Raw genomic sequence first — 17089 nt, 5'->3', positions numbered from 1 at the left:
GGGGTTATTCGTAAAAAAATAATTTAAAAAGAAGAAAGAAAATCATATTGGAATGAGTGTAATATAGGACCTACACCACTTGGGAAAAAAATAGCAACTTACTTTATTGCATAAAAAGTTATTAATGGCAGACAAATTTATAAGAAACTTCAAAATAGTAGGGTAAAGCTTAGTCACTTGAGAGAACACGAAAGCAAAATTCTCAACTTGTAAGCAAATACAATATCTTTGAACTTGTTTAAATATCTATATATATAACAAGCATGTTGCATCTTGCTCTACTAAATTAAGCACAAACTTCACTTTTTCCCTATCCTAGCATAATGGATGCATATTATAATTATGACGAACACCCAACTGCAGCAAAAGTTATGATGCCATGGGTGGGCTTGTATACTGCTGCAGCATCTTTGATATGCATACTTGCAATGGCAGCTGATACCATTCCAGCACTGTGGCAATGGAAGCTATGGTTTCCAAATAGATTTTTCACACTTAATGCTGCTACAATCACACTTATTGCAATAGCAATGAAACTACCGGTGGATCTAAGCACTGAACTTATGTATTGGTTCGTATTACTGAAACTCGTCCCATACCCAACCGTTCGTCATCCCTAGCTATGTTACTTGTCACTGGGTCTAAAACACGTGTCGGCTACTCTTTAGTTTAGACAATTGGCAACTATTTTTCCAGAGTGTGATGTATCTTTATTCTCTTGTAAAGTTGAAAAGAGTGGAGACAAATTCATAGGTGGATGTCAAAAAACATTGATTTAAACTTTTTGTGTGTCAAAAATCTAAAGGGCTTGACAAGTTTATAAGATGGTCATAGAGACTATAAATATGCTTCCCACAAAAGAAACATGATAAAGTGGACACTGAAATCACATACATATACATGCATGTCCTTTAGTTGGTTGAGGTAAAGTGATAACATAGTGTGGGCATACATCATTTTTGGTCACAAAGGTCTTGGTGATGTGTCAAGTATCTGGACAACATTAATGGATTGGTCTAAATTTGTGATAATGGTGAAAACTGAATATATAATAATATCTTGATCAAGATTATAATCTTGAAGCCTCTCTATGGGTCGTTACATGCTGTCAAGTCAGTCAACCACTACAAAGTACAAACTTCAGCAAACAAAATGTCAAATAAAATTTAAAACAAATTATACGGATGGTTCATGTGAGATGCATATTCAACGATTTTGATAATCTTTTCTTGAGATTTGTTTCCCATTGTTTGTCAAACAAGAACACGTTTGATATGCATCACTAACATTTGTGGCAGTGACGGCACGGCTCGTTACCATAACTTGTCTCAACACGAAGTTGTATAGGATTTAAGTTAACTGAGTTTCGGCTATAAACATGTAACACGCTAATGGAAATGGAACGATTAAAATGTTTCTAAATGAATTCAACTCGTCTAAGATCTGCTTAACAAATCTATGTAGAATCATATTTTTATGAGCAATTAAATTTATTTAAATTAAATTCTCTCATCTAACTAGCAAACATAGTTTAAGGATGTTATGGATTGTACTTGATTACTATCTTGTTAGCTAGGCAATGTATAGTGGGCGACGAATATATATGAGCGATTTTTGCTTGGCACACTCCCCCCCCCCCAGGTGACAAACGGGGCGATGGTGTGTGTGTGTGTGGGTATTGGGCAACAATACCACTACACGTCTACACCCTAAAAATAAAAACTTACCTTTTGTTGTCTGAGCGCCACATGTTGCAATCCGTTCCAATTTGTAACCCCTCTACTACACATAGCCTTATGACTTTATTATGTATTAACTGAGACACGTGTGTCAATAAGCTTGTTAAACATGTAATGCATGTTTAAATTTAATCATGCTAAACATGTTATGTCGCTTATTCCTGTTATTGAAACTCATTATATTATATTTTGACGAATTTCTATCTATGAAATGTGTCGGGTTACATCTTGTTTGTGTTAGTGTTTAAGTAAACAATACCCTTAGTTAAAAATCTGCAAAAGTTAACACGATCGCGATAGATATTATATATGACATAATACATACATTACATCTTATAAAGTTATACCCTAACTAATCTTAACCATAGCCCTATGGACCATCTTTTTACAAGTTACATAACATCTTAACAAAAAGAGATACCAAATCATCTCTAACAACCTCCAAATTTTCTATCTATACCTTCTATCTACACGTTACTCCAATCGCTAAGACGGTCAAAGGCTTTTCCACGTTGTTATCTCTTTGTCGTCGTAAAGTTTCCTGATTCCTGCATAAAACCCATCTACTTCGTTGCCTACTTCTCTATGGTCTTTTCGGTCAATCGTAACTTGCCTCCATCTTGACCCCAAATTGTACTGCCTGAACTCCAATATGACCGAGTCTGTTTCCAAGAAAATGACAATATTTACAAAAAGAGATACGTATAATAAGCGGGTACGGGTTTAAGTTGGCCTGTTTATTTTTAAAAAGAATTTAGAATGCATTTTTATGTAGCAACTTAAAACTGTTGGGACTTTTATTTCAAACCTAAGCGGGTACGGGTTTAAGTAAATGTTTTATACATATCCTTGTGAGTATTCATTAAAAAAAAGAAGAGAAAAAGCTAAATGGATCAGGTTCATGTTAACCCATTTAATTTTGAAAAAAATAATAATTTGGATGTGTGTTTTTTTGGTATTTTATTCCAAACTTTAGATGTTAAAAGAGAAAACGACATCAAGTTTATAACGTATTGTTTCATACAATATATTATGTTATAACTATTTTACTTAGTAGTTGTATTCAAAAGAACAAAAAAACGAGCTAAACGGGTTGTGTTCGTGTCAACCTGTTTATATCCGTGCTTGTGTTCAACCCGTCAACCCAAAAACATGACCCGACCCGTTTAACACCCCTATGTGAGAAACTAATGTTTGGATGATAGAATTCTTATCTATTTAGGTGACCTAAAACTTACCAAAAAGATATAACTTAGAGGTTAATATGTTTACAAAGTCAAATGAAACTGGTCAACTTTCAAAGACACTTGTTCTACCTTTCTTGTTTTACCCAAGATTCAGGCCAACAAGAACCCATTATTTTAATAAACTATTTATCATAACCAAATAACAAATTATGCTTATTATCTAAAATCACAAAAAGTGAATAAAAATATTTCAAGAAAATTGTGGAACTAAAACTACTTACCACTATGATGACATTGGCAATAAAGTTTGTTTCCATCACATGATTCCAAGTGGCCAACAACACCAAACCACCAACCTGAAATAAATCAGGAAAGTACTAACAGTTAAGCCCAAGGTACAACCATCTGATGCATAATAAATAGTTAAATACACATTAATGTATATATCATCAACAGTTAAAAAAAAAAGAAAAAGACCCACCATAGGGAAACTCTTTAGATTTCCTCCATTGAATCTCAAAGTGGTCTCCTGGTTGTAAATCAGTCAAACAATCAGACACATGAAGATCATATGGTAATGTATTCACTGCTGGTGATCTTAGCCTTTCCCATTTAATACTTTCCTCAGTTGTTGGCCTCCCCAATGATGCATACCTATACCAATTCCCAAAATCAATAAATTTTATTAAAAATCAAGAAACTTTTTATTTTTATTTATTTTTTATTTTATTTTTTTGCATAAAATTGGAGTTGAATTTTGCAAAGATAATTGGGAAAGAAGAAATTTTGAATCTTTTTTGCAAAATATAACTGGGAATGAAGAAAAGTTTTAATCTTTTGGCAAAATATTACTGGGAATGAAGAAAAGTTTAAATCTTTTTCAAAAACATTACTGGGAATGAAGAAAAGTTTAATATTTTTTGAAAAATTACTGGGAATGAAGAAAAGTTTAAATATTTTTCAAAAAAATTACTGGGAATGAATAGAGTTTAATTTTTTTTCAAAAAAAAAAAATACTTTGAATGAGGACAAGTTCAGATATTTTTCATACACATCTTTGGTGGGATGCAAAACTACTATCGAGCCGGGGGTATCACCGGAAGCAGCCTCTCTATCCCTATGGGATAGAGGTAAGGCTGTCTACACCTTACCCTCCTCAGACCTTACCATAGCATTGCTATTGGTGGGATATACTGAGTACGATGATGATCTTTGGTGGGATGGTAAAGGCTTTGGCCTTTGGGTGAGAGGTCCAGGGTTCGATCCCTGGCAATGGCGGTTTAATGTAAATAGTAGAAGGAAAGCTTAAACATTCAAAAAAAAAAAAAAGTTCAGATATTTTTCAAAAAAGCACTGGGAATAAATAAAAGTTAAATTTTTTTTTTAAATTACTGGGAATGAAGAAATTTTAGATTGCAAAATATAACTGGGAATGAAGAAATATTGAATCTTTTTTCCAAAATATAGTTGGAAATGAAGAAAACTAAAAAAATTCTGCAAAATATAACTGGGAATGAGCAAAACTTTTAATATTTTTGTTGCAAAAGATAACTGGGAATGAGCAAAAGTTTAAACATTTTTGCAAAATATAACTGGGAATGAACAAAATTTGAACATTTTTTTTACCTGGCCTTGAAGCTGTCTGTGTGAGAATCATAGCTAACTTTTGCATCATAACAAGACAGTAAAAACCCAATATTTCCATTCTGCATGTGAAACATCATATGAGTATTAGATCATAGAACATGTTGATTTTATCTGGTCAACCTCTTAAGTTTTGAATTAAAAAATGGATATCAGTTTAGTAACTTTTAAGAAGAAAATGTGAACTGGGACAAAGTTTGCTATAACTTACATAATTACAACAAAAATTTCATCAAAATTTACCACAAGATTTAGCTCAATTTTTTATTTTAAAATCATTATATTTTGACTTTAAAAAGTCAAAATATCTCAAAATTATGGGAAATTACCTCTCTATTATAAACTTGAGCAGGAAATGAAAACTCTCCACTTTCAAGAGAAAGATACCAAGACATGACTGAATCAACAGGCAAACAAATACTGGTTTTGTCCAAAATCACATTTTTCTTCCACCAAGTGAAAAGACCAAAATACCCTTTCCCATCTGAAGCATCCATTAAAGTTTCCTTCTTTTTATTATCAATGCACTTCTTCCATTCTTGAAACATAACACCACCCATCAAGAACTTACCCCATTTCTGCTTCAAATGTCTTTCCCACAAATGATCTTGAGTGCACATGACCCTAAAAGACCTGCATACCCCTGACATGCTGGCCAGCCCAGCAGGTGAAAGCTTCTCAAGAATGCACTCCAGGGGCAAATCTGGCAAATCCAACAAGCAAAGATTATTATTTTTGGTTAAAGCTTCAATCTTTGTAGTGATGACATCATTCTTGGATGGTTGAAGATCACATAAAGTGAGGGAGATGATGCTTGTTGTTAACATGTTATTATTAAAGAAAGATTGGAATGAGAGAGAACCCATGTCAGGATAATAATATGGGAGTGTGTTGAATAAAGAAAACTTGGAGAGAATTATGAAAGAGAAACAGGAAAGCAGAAAGAAAAGCATTTTAAGTTTTAGTTAAGAGAGAGAAAGAGAGAGAGTTAATGTTAATGAAGTTATGTTGTGTGATATATAGTTGAGACATTTATATACAATTATACATACACTCAGTGTCACACGGCAGAAGACAGATCATCAGTTTTCATACAACATAACAAGAAAGTGACACGTCATATTTATTTATTTAATAAAAAAATAAAAAAACTTAAATATGTTTTTTTTGTTTTAGCACTTGAGAGTCTCACGTGTATTCTTGTAATTTCAGGATTTTGTTTAAGGTCGACTATTTTATCGCAGTAAAACGTACCTCCTGATGTGTGGGAATCGAATGGTATCCGTAAACCCTCGCCTCCTGTCGGGTTGGAGCCTGGGATTAAATTTAATTATCCGTTTTTTAATGACAGAGAATCTCACGTGTAAACCTACCATTTAATTCAGGTTTATGTCCAAGGTTGGCTTCTCGACCGCCGTGAGAACGCACCCCTTGATACGCGGGAACCAGATAAAATCCGTAAACCCTCGCCCCTTGTCGGATTCGAACATGTAGTTATAGCCCTAATTAGTCCCTTCATCCTGATGGCATTCGAGCTGGCCCATGTGAAAATCAAATCTATGACTCCACTTTAAAAAGACAGACCTTTTACCAGTAGACCAACTTCTCATGATAAAATATTTAAAATATGTAAAAGGGATAACACATAATAAGTGTTGATTGATATGGTTTAAAAACTAAATTATGAATTTATGATATAATGTGCCATGATTAAAATACAAAAAGATTGTTAAGTGAAAGTTCAAAAATTACTATTTTTTTTGTTAGGATAAAAGTGAAATGTATTTTTTTCAGATAAATAAAAGTTATGAAAGAGATGAGAAAGATACTTAAGATTTGGTGGTATCTGAAATGAATTGATGTGACAGAAGCGAAAAATGACATGCGATGTACAATTTGTTTTCCGAGATGCAGTTGGGTTGGCGATTTTGGTTGTGAAGATGGTGAAAGCATATAGAGATAGCATAAAAGACGTTAGATTTAGATATAGTGGCATCGAGATGATAGAGAGGATTTGAAGCGTGTTTATATGATTGTATAAGGGACTTTAGAACTCTGTAAACAATTTTTACAAAAAGACATCTATGAAAAAAAAATTAGGAAGTCAATAGACTCCTTATGCTCTTATATCATACTTTTTACTGAGATATTACGTTAAACTTTCACCGGTCATAAAAGGTTACGTATTGCAATACAATATGAAGAAAAAAAAAGTTTAGATAGAAAATACCAAAAGGTTGTTATTATTAGCTACCATATTTGGTGTGACTAATTCTTAAAAGGTATTTAAAATAATAGAAGCTATGTTAAAAAACAAATATCATATCTAAGTTAATACCAACGTGGGAGAATTTGACTACTAGAAGCTTATACAAATTATAAAGGACAAAATAAGATAGTGGAGGGAGTTGGTTGGTAATCACAAGGTTAATAGTGATTACAACAAAGTATCGATTTCTTTCTCTGTCTTAATAGTAGATTAAGACACATAATTAAGGGTTAAAACTTGAGGTGTGAGTTGGGTGACAATCACTTGGTTTATGTTAAAGCCAACTTTTATATTTGAGTTAAATCGGCTTAAGTTGAATGAACACAGGACCATCCTTGAGAAATTATGGTACCGAAGTGTAAAAACCTCAGTTGATTTGTGCGGTGAACAAAGGTTAGGTTGGTTTTTCACTATGAAAATGGCTAATCTTATTGAATAATCAATCAGGTGATAGATAACATAGCCTTACAAATGTTTACATATATATAACCAATTATCCCCCTCCTTTTATCCAAAGGTCCTTGCTTTTACCCTTGACTTATCCCTTTTCCCTCCAGACCTCCTGTCCAACGACCTCTAGTCTCAGCCTTAACCTTGTCGAGGATCTTGGGCTTTCTTTGGGCCGGCTCCGGTGGGCTGCAAACCCAGGTAATCTCATCACGAAGCAAGTAAAAAAAAATAATCTTTTTTATTATTTGAGGTTGTTCCTCTTATGAATTAAAACTTTAACTTTTGTTTTCATAGATATAATAATAAAATATTAAATTTATATATATAATTAAAATTTTTTAATAATTACGGGCCTTTTGAGAGACAAGGTCATGGGCAATCGCCCGCCTTGCCCCTTATTCAGGCCGACCACATGTGAAGACATTATATATTTGAAAGATGTAGCCTTTATATTTGTTGTTCTTATAACAGGACCAGTCGAATCACAAACCATCTATATAACCAATCTAGTTAAGTATTTTTAAATCGTCATAATGTAGATCGCTCGGCTATTGGTCAAGTGATTGAAAATGTGCTCAGGAATAGTGGTTAGAATGGATTTTATTTGTTTCAAAATCTTATTTATTGATTCATGCTCTACGTTATACTTTTATTTTAGACAACATTTTATTAATATTAGAAATTAGAAATTTTATATATAATAAGTTTATTAATGGGTAACCGGTCTAATATAGAAATTATAAACATTAATTTTATTTGTAAAAAAAAATAATCAACACTTCTGTAAGAGGTACTGATAAAATTCTTCATTTCAAAACTTTGAACCTATAACCACTTTATGGAGGAAACCTTTAACAAAAACCTCCATAATCAACTACCAAAGTCATGATGGCATATAGAAACATTAAATATACGGGTAGTGTAAAATTGAATTTTTAATATAAAACAAATGAAAAGAATTTGGTTTTTGGCTTACCCACCAATTTTGGTGAATGTTTGCTTGTCTTACTTAGGATACTTGGACTACAAATATAATCTTAGTTAATATCAATGAAAGTGACAATATTTTCTTGACATATTGATTGCTAAGTTCAGATAATTTAAAAGGAGATGGTTTTCTTAAATATACATATATTTTTTTTCAAATAAGATTACTTACAGCCATAAGTTAATGGTTGTAGCACAGCCATAAATTTCGACCCATATTAATATGTGACAATCTTTGCATAAGCATTTATGACGATAACAACCAACTTATTAAACTGCATATTTATGACAATGAATAATTCATTTAATATAAATTGACAAACTATAAACTTCTGAGTTTTTTCCTAAAAAGTGTTGGTAGGAAAAGTATTTATCAATTTGGTGTTGATTTAAAACTATTTACCAAAAGAGTGTTTTTAGTTAATTTTTTGTTTCTCACTCTTAATCTTATTGGATAACTTGTATTTTAATAAAGAACACCATTAAACCTTTTTTAATTACTCAACCAAATGTAAATGTTACATAAATAATAAAAAATAGGATTGGTAAAATAAATCAGATGTTATATATTTGGTTAATCAAAATGTGTCCATAATAATATTTATGGATTTGAACAAAAAATACAAACTTCACTCTCAAACTATGTAAAAATCTAAGCATAATATAAATGAATTCCTACCGAACCGTAAAAAAATGAGAAACTTTTTTTCTTTTTCAAAAAGTTCACTAGTGTTTTAACGGAAAATGATTAAGAAAATTTTGTATACATTTTCTTTCGGTAATTTTATTTTAATCAAGATGTGATGTTCAAATCATTTTCCACACATAAATAAATAAATAAATATATAATTCAAGTTAATTTATAAAAATATAGAATTAAACAAAATGAACCGGCGTAACACAATTATGTTAGTTGAAAATATGTTGTAGCGCAATCACATATTAATTCATGTAAGTATGAAAATGGCACCGCGTCACTTTTTTCTTCATTTCGTATTGTGTGTGAAAAAGATATAAACAACGCATCTTGATATTTATAAAAAAAAAGGCATACCAAAAGAAAATGTATGTAAAAAAAAGTTTATTCATTGAATCAGTGGACGTTTTTGAAAAAAAATCATTTTTTTATGTTTTGCTAGGAAATCTGTTTGCCTAATTATTTTTGTCTTATTTTTCCATTAAAATTTTTACATAGCTTGAGAGTGAAGTTTGTATTTTTTGTTCAAATCCATAAATATTATTATGGACACATTTTGATTAACCAAATATATAACAACATCTGATTTATTTTACCCATCCATTTTTTATTATTTATGTAACATTCACATTTGGTTGAGAGTAATAAAAAAAAGGTTTAATGGTGTTAATTATTAAAATACAAGTTATCCAATAAGATTAGGAGGGAGAAACAAAAAATTATCTAAGAACACTCTTTTTGGTAAATAGTTTTGAATCAACACCAAATTAGTAAATATTTTTTCCACCAACACTCTTTCGGGAAAAAACTCATAAACTTCTTGCTGTACAAAAAAACAATAATAAATAAATAAACTTCTTGCGCATGTAGTTGAGAGTTTTCATATATTTTTTACTTACAAATCAAAAAACATTTGTTAAATAAACGCTCTTTTGATTTGATAAAAACGTCATGATGGTAAAAGTTGAACCGTTAAACCATTTTGAAATATAAAATCTATCTTATATAAACATAAATTAATAAACTTTATAGTTAGTTGTTAAGTGTTCTTTGATCAAAATACGTTTTGTAATAACATTGAATCATTGTTGTGTGGTTATTTCTTTTGAAAAAAATCCATCATTTAATATAACAAACAATAACTATGTATATTATGGGTGGAAGTGATTGAAAGGGTCCAAGTGATTGACTGATTGTGTGTGTATAAATTATTAACAACGTTGTTAAGTTTTTAAACATGTCTAATTAATGAATGATTAGTGGTCATGATGAATTAATGGGATAGTGATTAATGGAATAGTGTTTAAATAAACACTTGAGTTTAAAAGAAAGAAGCATTGAGTTCAAGTCTCATAAACAATAATGATTAAAAGAAATTTGTCATTAAAAAAAAATTAAGTGACCATAACAACCAGTCTGTTCGTAAAAACATTTATCTATACGAGAAGTGTAAAGTTGAAATTTTAAAATAAAACAAAGAAAAAAAAATATATTTTTTTAATTACCCATTAAAATCGGTGAAAGTTCGCTTGTTTGGCTTAAGATACATGGATTACAAATATAACCTTATTTAATATCGATGAAAGTGACAATATTTTTCTTGAAATTGTGATGGCTAAGCTTTCAGGAATTTTAAAAGGAAATTTGCTTACTTAAATTTCATATCAATATTTATCAATATTGGCTGGATAACTCGTCGCTAAGTTTGGCTAAGAAAGAAATACTAGGCGTTATTATATTCGTTGTGCGGTGTACTAGTTTCAAAATGATACGTGGTTTTCTTGAAGAATCACCTAAATAAAGATAGAGATGTTGCTCGATGATAGTATTTATTTATGTTTTATTGATACTCGAGTAGAAAGAATAAGTGCAAAATTTCTCATTCAGAGTGGTTATAAATTCATCATTTAGTCATTAATTTTAATTTTATTGCCCGTCTAACGTCTTACTAGTCGAAATTTGTTAATGGAATACAACTGTTCAAAAAAACAACAGTAAGTTGGATTGGATTGTATTTTGTAGTACAATACTTCTTTAGACTATGCATAATGAATGTGTTTCATTAGTATAATTCGTATTTTCGTTAAAATATATTATTATTAAAAAGTGATAGATGTATTTAATAAATAAAAAGAGTTAAGTCACCATACATTTGAGATCTAAATATGACCGCTCATCATTTAGTCATTTATTGCAAGAAAGAGAAGTACACAAAAGTCACACAAGCCAACTTAAATCATTAAATGCTTTTATGTATGTCGGTTTTGATATGATTATTTGAATTTACGTTATTTTCATTTTACAAGTATTATATACTCAATATACTTCAATAACTTGGATATAATGAGAATATATATGGAGATCGTACGTATTATGAGAGATCCAAGTTATTGAAGTATATAGAAATATAGAATAGATAAAACCTGTAAAATAAAAATAACACGAATTTAAATAATCATCTCAAAACACAGACATGCATAAAAACATTTAAGATGGTTTGTGTGACTTTTGTGTGATTTCTCTTCTTGTAATAAATGACTATATGAGGGGTCAGATTTAGATCTCGAATGTATGGTGACTTATTTCATATGTAGTCAGTTGAAGGTTATGTATGAGTTTATTGGTGCTAGTCTTTTTCATAGCTATTAATTTGTTTTTTTTATTATTATTATTATCTACTTTTGATTTGCAAGTTGCATGATCTTTGAGATTACCGCAATAAAATTTCATTCAAAGGAAAAATTCTTCGTAGCGAGTGAGAAAAATAATTATTTAACGTGTCAATAGTTGTTGAACAAGTTATACTTATAGGTAGATATTTTGTCCTTTTATGCCTATTCTAAATACGTGACACGCCTATAAATGCAAGAGTTGACACTTGGCAGTCGCCTTGTTTAGGTTCCATTCCTAAATCGCATAAAATCATAAGTATTCGCATGTAATCGCAACGCCTAAATTGAGTTATATTCGTCTTCGTCATCACTCAATAAACAGCCTCCACTCCTATTTTCTTATTTTCTATGTTTAGTTAAAATTTGCAATGGTTGGTTCTAACTTAGCTTATAGGTGTGTTCAAATGTTTAGTGATTCTTAGATGATCATGAAACATTTTAAAAATGTTAGGTGAGTTAGGTCATTTGGTGACCACATAGGCATATAGTGCTTGATGAGCTAAGTGGATAATTTAGGGAGTGCCAAAGCAACTAAATAAGTTGGTTGCTTTATTAATACATAAAGTCATAAACTAATATCACTTTTGTGAATTAGCCACTTATATTACATAGGATTATTGAAAATGTTAATTTAATGAGTCTAAAGTTGTATAAAATCAACTTATGATATCTAAGGTGGGTCTTTTTAATGGCTAATATGAAAAAGAAAAATATGGTGAAATTTAACCCAATGAACTACGCACTATAGTTAAAATTCTAACCAAAATTTTAAATAAAAACGATATTTACTAAAAAAAAAATTAAAAATATCTTAGTTAAATTTTTTTCATGAATTCTGGCTTTCTCCCCAAGCACAAACTCATCAAACATTTCCTTTAAGAACACTAAATCACAATACATAGTTAGAAGAAACTTTATCCATTAATTTTAAATAAACAAAATACTTATGATAATTTAATACATTTAAAAAAAGTGTTTTGTCATTGTTATGACTTATGAATCATGCATATGCTATACCCAAAGGCCAAAATAGCATGTTGTTTTGACGGTTACTCATAAAATTGTAATGTTAATGGCCATGGGCTACAGGCAAAACTCAAACATCTATATAGATTATAGAACTTAATATAACAACTAAAGATCCAAGTAAAGTATAAAAGTTACACAACCAAAAATTTTATGGTCCGTTTTTATTTTATTTTCAACAGGTTTCAAGTATAACCGTATTCTAAACCGTGTTGTCTAGTTTGAAAATTTCTAAACGCTCAGACATGTTTATTTTTAGCTACGTTTCGGTATATTTTTTTATTCAAAATCATTTCGTTGCAACGCAAAACAATATAATGTATAGGTTTTAAAAACAATATATATTTAGAGAGAAAATATTTGGGAAATTTGTTTGGTTATACGTGTGTGTGGTGGTATAAAATTAATAAGATTTGTTTTGTTGGAGACTTTAACACGTGTAGATGTACTACCATTTTTATACATAGAAAGATAAGATGTGTTTTTGGTTTGTCTTCTACACTAAATTAAAATTTATTGATACACCTGTAAAAAAAACAGGTGACCGAATTGGTAGGTAAACGAGATAAGACATGTGCATGTATTTGTTAAATAAACATATGAAAAGTACGTGATTAATGTAGTAGAAGAGTTCAAAACGAAAATTTCTTATAACTGTTTGAAACGTATTTTATTTTATTTTTATATAAATAGCTAGTTTAAAATTCATATGATCAAACTCAAATTGAGATCAAACTCAAATTGAGAACTGAGTTTTTTTCTTACTAACATGACATTAAAATAATTAAATAAACTCGGTTTAATAAATGTGGTGTATTCATATTTACATGTTAACATGCTTAATTAAATATGTCGACTCACTAATTTATTTATCCAATTTCTTTACAACCTATCAATCTGATTATGTATATATAGGCGGATTAAACAATTAAACCGCTTTTAAGCATGTGTATGTTTGGGTTAAGTGATGTAAAGTTTGTTTGGGTATATATAAGTGGATTAAACAATTAAACCTAGCATGTTTGGGTAACATGATTTTAAGCATGTGTATGCGAATGAAAAAGATGGGTTATGTTTGGGTTAAACAATTAAACCCACGATCTTGACATTGTTAGGGCATATGCATGGGAAAACAACCACACACAGTCGTGATCAAACACTAAAAATGAATGAACATGAGGATTTTACATTAAGTTTTAAAAAGTTGGATCTCCACAAGTGTCGGTGCACAAACCTGTTTGGGTAGGAATCAGTTTCGGGTGTAGTCGGATATTTGATTGGGTTTTCCGGATTATTTTCGGGTTTGGTTGAGTCGGGTTTTGACCCCCGGTTTTGGTTCGGGTGGTCAGGGTCGGTTCTGGTTCTGGGTACGAGGGAAGAAATCCAATACCATGTCATATCTACGGGTAGAGTACATGCCAGAATCAGTTCCGGGTCAGGTACTTGGGGCGGGTATGGAACCGGGTATTCTGTGCACCTCTATCCACAACTCACAAGTCCACAGCCCAGCCGGCCCACACTAAATTACTTAAGGCCCATCACGAATATATTATAAATGATCCAATAATACATACTAATTTTTTCAAGGATCCTTGTTGACAAGGCTAGTTCTATTATTTCCAAAACATAAAAAGATAATGTCAAAGTCATCTAGGAAACGTTACATGGATGAAACATATATTTAGGTTGACGTTTTAAAATGTATCATGTTGTGTTTATGTTAGTTGTTACCAACATTAACTAACTACAACAACTTAGAGGAATTTGTTAGTAAACAAACTTTACATCACTTAACTCAAAATATCTAGAAGTATATAAATTTTAATGATTTCTTGTTTCTAAGAGTTTTTGCAATATAAAAAACAAAAGTTCGAAAATGGTTATCTATATACTCGCTAAGCATACAAACGTATCGTGGTCAGGTTCATTGGGCTTACCAACTAACTCCCTAATATCATTTGTTATCATTTATTTGTTAACTGATAAATATTAAATATTAATTTAAAAAGACGAAAATGACTAAATAAATACATAAATTGTTTTAAACACTACTGTACAACGGATTAACAATGTATTGATAACAGTGCCTATTAATAATTAAATATGTTTTTCATCAATTCCCCGTGTAATATACAGATTTCAAGCGCGCACGCATATGTGTATTGATATATTAAACAGACACAAGCAACCATCTAATTCCTAATCAATAGAGATAATACTAATAACTCAATCATAACATTAACCATCATAGTCTCAAAGGTATTTATGTATAATATTACACTCTAAACCCTAAACACTAAATGGTGTAAAGTTGTAAAACAAAACAAGCCAAGCTCATTTAGGCTCGAGATCGACTCGTGGTGAGTAGTTTTTCAAAGCTCAAACTTGAATTCAGCTCCTTTCGAGCTCTAAGTTTAAAGCTTGAGATCGGCTCAAGCTCAACTCGTTTATTATTTATCAATTATTTTACTAAAATTTATACCTATTTTTTGTATATATTCTAATTATAACTTTTATATATGACATAATCCTTATTATTTACTTGTTTTTATCATAACTTTATATATAGTAAGCACGATTATAAAAAAAGTACAATAATATATTAAATAAATAATAGATAGTCTAGGCTCTCGAGCTCGACAAGTGTGTCTCGGGCTCGTTTATTAAACAAACTTCTTTTTAGATCGCCGTGATTAAAGTTTTTAACAAGCCAGTCTCATGTAGCTCACGAACTGTTTACAGCCCTATATTTAATCCATAATCCCAGACCCTACAAAAGAAAAGGATTGTACAACTACATTTTAGAAGTTTGCTGAAGCAACAAATGAAATGATAATGCACAAGTTAAAGACCACCTTTTAGACGTTATGTCACGACAAAAGGTTTGTTAATTTAAAAGAATAATAACAATAACAAATTGATGTTTAAATGATGTTTCTTTATATGTGTGATTTTTAATTCAAAAAAAGTATTACTAAAATATGAAAAGTTCGATCGTTGAGTGACAAATGAGAAATTTGTGGAAAGTTACAATCCCCACCGCGGAATAGTGCACTTACATGGCTTAATCGACTTTGTTTTTCAACTTGAAGGCCAAGAGCTAACTACCGAGACTTTGTATCCGTACAGAAACTTCGTGACATGGTTCATGCAACTTCAAGTGGCTTTTCAACAAACGTCACCTAACATGTGAAATACCTACAATGTCACCTAAACCCAAATGTTTGTGAAACTTCTTTGGTTGAGATTTTTCATACTCGACTTATAAAAGAACATGGTTGCATCATCTCTAGTTATCCTGTCGGTAAAGCGTTGGCTCCAAACTTTTCCAGGGATAATGACCCGGTAGAACAACCATGCTAGCTGTAAGGGAACTTCACTCTCGTGCCATAAATCACAAGAGTCTTGAATAAGCGGGCACCACACCTCGTACCGTGTGTTGATGTTTATTATGATTCCACTTTGGTCTTAAATGAATATACTAAAGTAACTAACATTGTAATGGAAAACAAAAGAGTCATGATATGTAGTAGCTACAAAGCTACGTATTTTTCATATTCTCATCCACTTTCTTATGTTATTATCTCTTATTTAAGTTTAATCACTAGAGTAACTTACAAGCTGTTTTAGGTCAAATCTCATCGAAACCGGTAGGAAACTTGTCGAATCGTCTGGATCACTACAAGGCGTTATTGTTGTCCAAAATTAAAACACTATTAGGTTTCTCCTTTTCAAACGACCACATGTCCAAATCTTAAGCCACTAGGGGTTAACATAAAGGCGTATTTGATTTTCTAAACATGCATACAAATATATCCATTACATATAAGCTTGGTTTTAATAAGCACGCATTGCACCTTGATTTGGGACCCTGTCGTCTCAGTACGCCTCACGCTTTTACACATATGAAATAAGTAGACCTCACGGAGTTACTTTTCTTTTGGGACGACTTTCTTGTGTGTTAGACAGACCATCACGCTTTCTAAATTTGGAGAACCTAATTGCCCTATTCTGGTCAGATCATGTTGTCTTAACTGGACCCACACTGACTTTAGAGCTTCGTTTCGTTCCTCTGGAAAACCATACCACCGACTGCCTCTTGACAACCATTGTACCGCCACAATAGCAGAATTCTTTAGCATAACACACGGTTGGATAGAAACCCAGGTGGGTCGGGATTCAAATTGGCAACCTGTCTAACTCAAATTCTTTATTGCCATAATCCAAAAAAAAAATGACATAAATTAGAATCAAACTTAGGTCGAACCTAAACCTTCTACCACTACGCCGTAATTGAGATTCACGAGATTACTAAAAGATATGAAAGTGACCCTGACCCACTCCTTTAAACCAGCTAAAGACCAATTCAATTTGTGTAGTCTAGTGACATCACCATTATTATTACATTATAATTCTAA

General features: G+C 31.2%; 1 protein-coding gene across 1 annotated transcript; it reads right to left on the bottom strand.

The window, feature by feature from the left end:
- Window positions 1–2021: 2021 nt before the first annotated feature.
- On the bottom strand, window positions 2022–5560 carry LOC143572786 (F-box protein At2g41170-like). Its single transcript, XM_077057843.1, has 5 exons — window positions 4900–5560; window positions 4553–4632; window positions 3408–3580; window positions 3208–3282; window positions 2022–2401 (listed from the first exon to the last, which is right to left on the bottom strand). Exons 1-5 carry the CDS (start codon window positions 5521–5523, stop codon window positions 2235–2237), a joined length of 1119 nt encoding a protein of 372 aa, XP_076913958.1. The 5' UTR covers window positions 5524–5560; the 3' UTR covers window positions 2022–2234.
- Window positions 5561–17089: the final 11529 nt, after the last annotated feature.

Source organism: Bidens hawaiensis, unplaced genomic scaffold (genome assembly GCF_021521415.1).
Source record: "Bidens hawaiensis isolate Kalapana, Puna unplaced genomic scaffold, B.hawaiensis_p1.1 tig00026011_1, whole genome shotgun sequence".
In the NCBI taxonomy this organism is placed as follows: domain Eukaryota; kingdom Viridiplantae; phylum Streptophyta; class Magnoliopsida; order Asterales; family Asteraceae; genus Bidens; species Bidens hawaiensis.
Note: the sequence above shows the minus strand (reverse complement) of the source record. Positions and strands in the feature narration are given on the sequence as shown.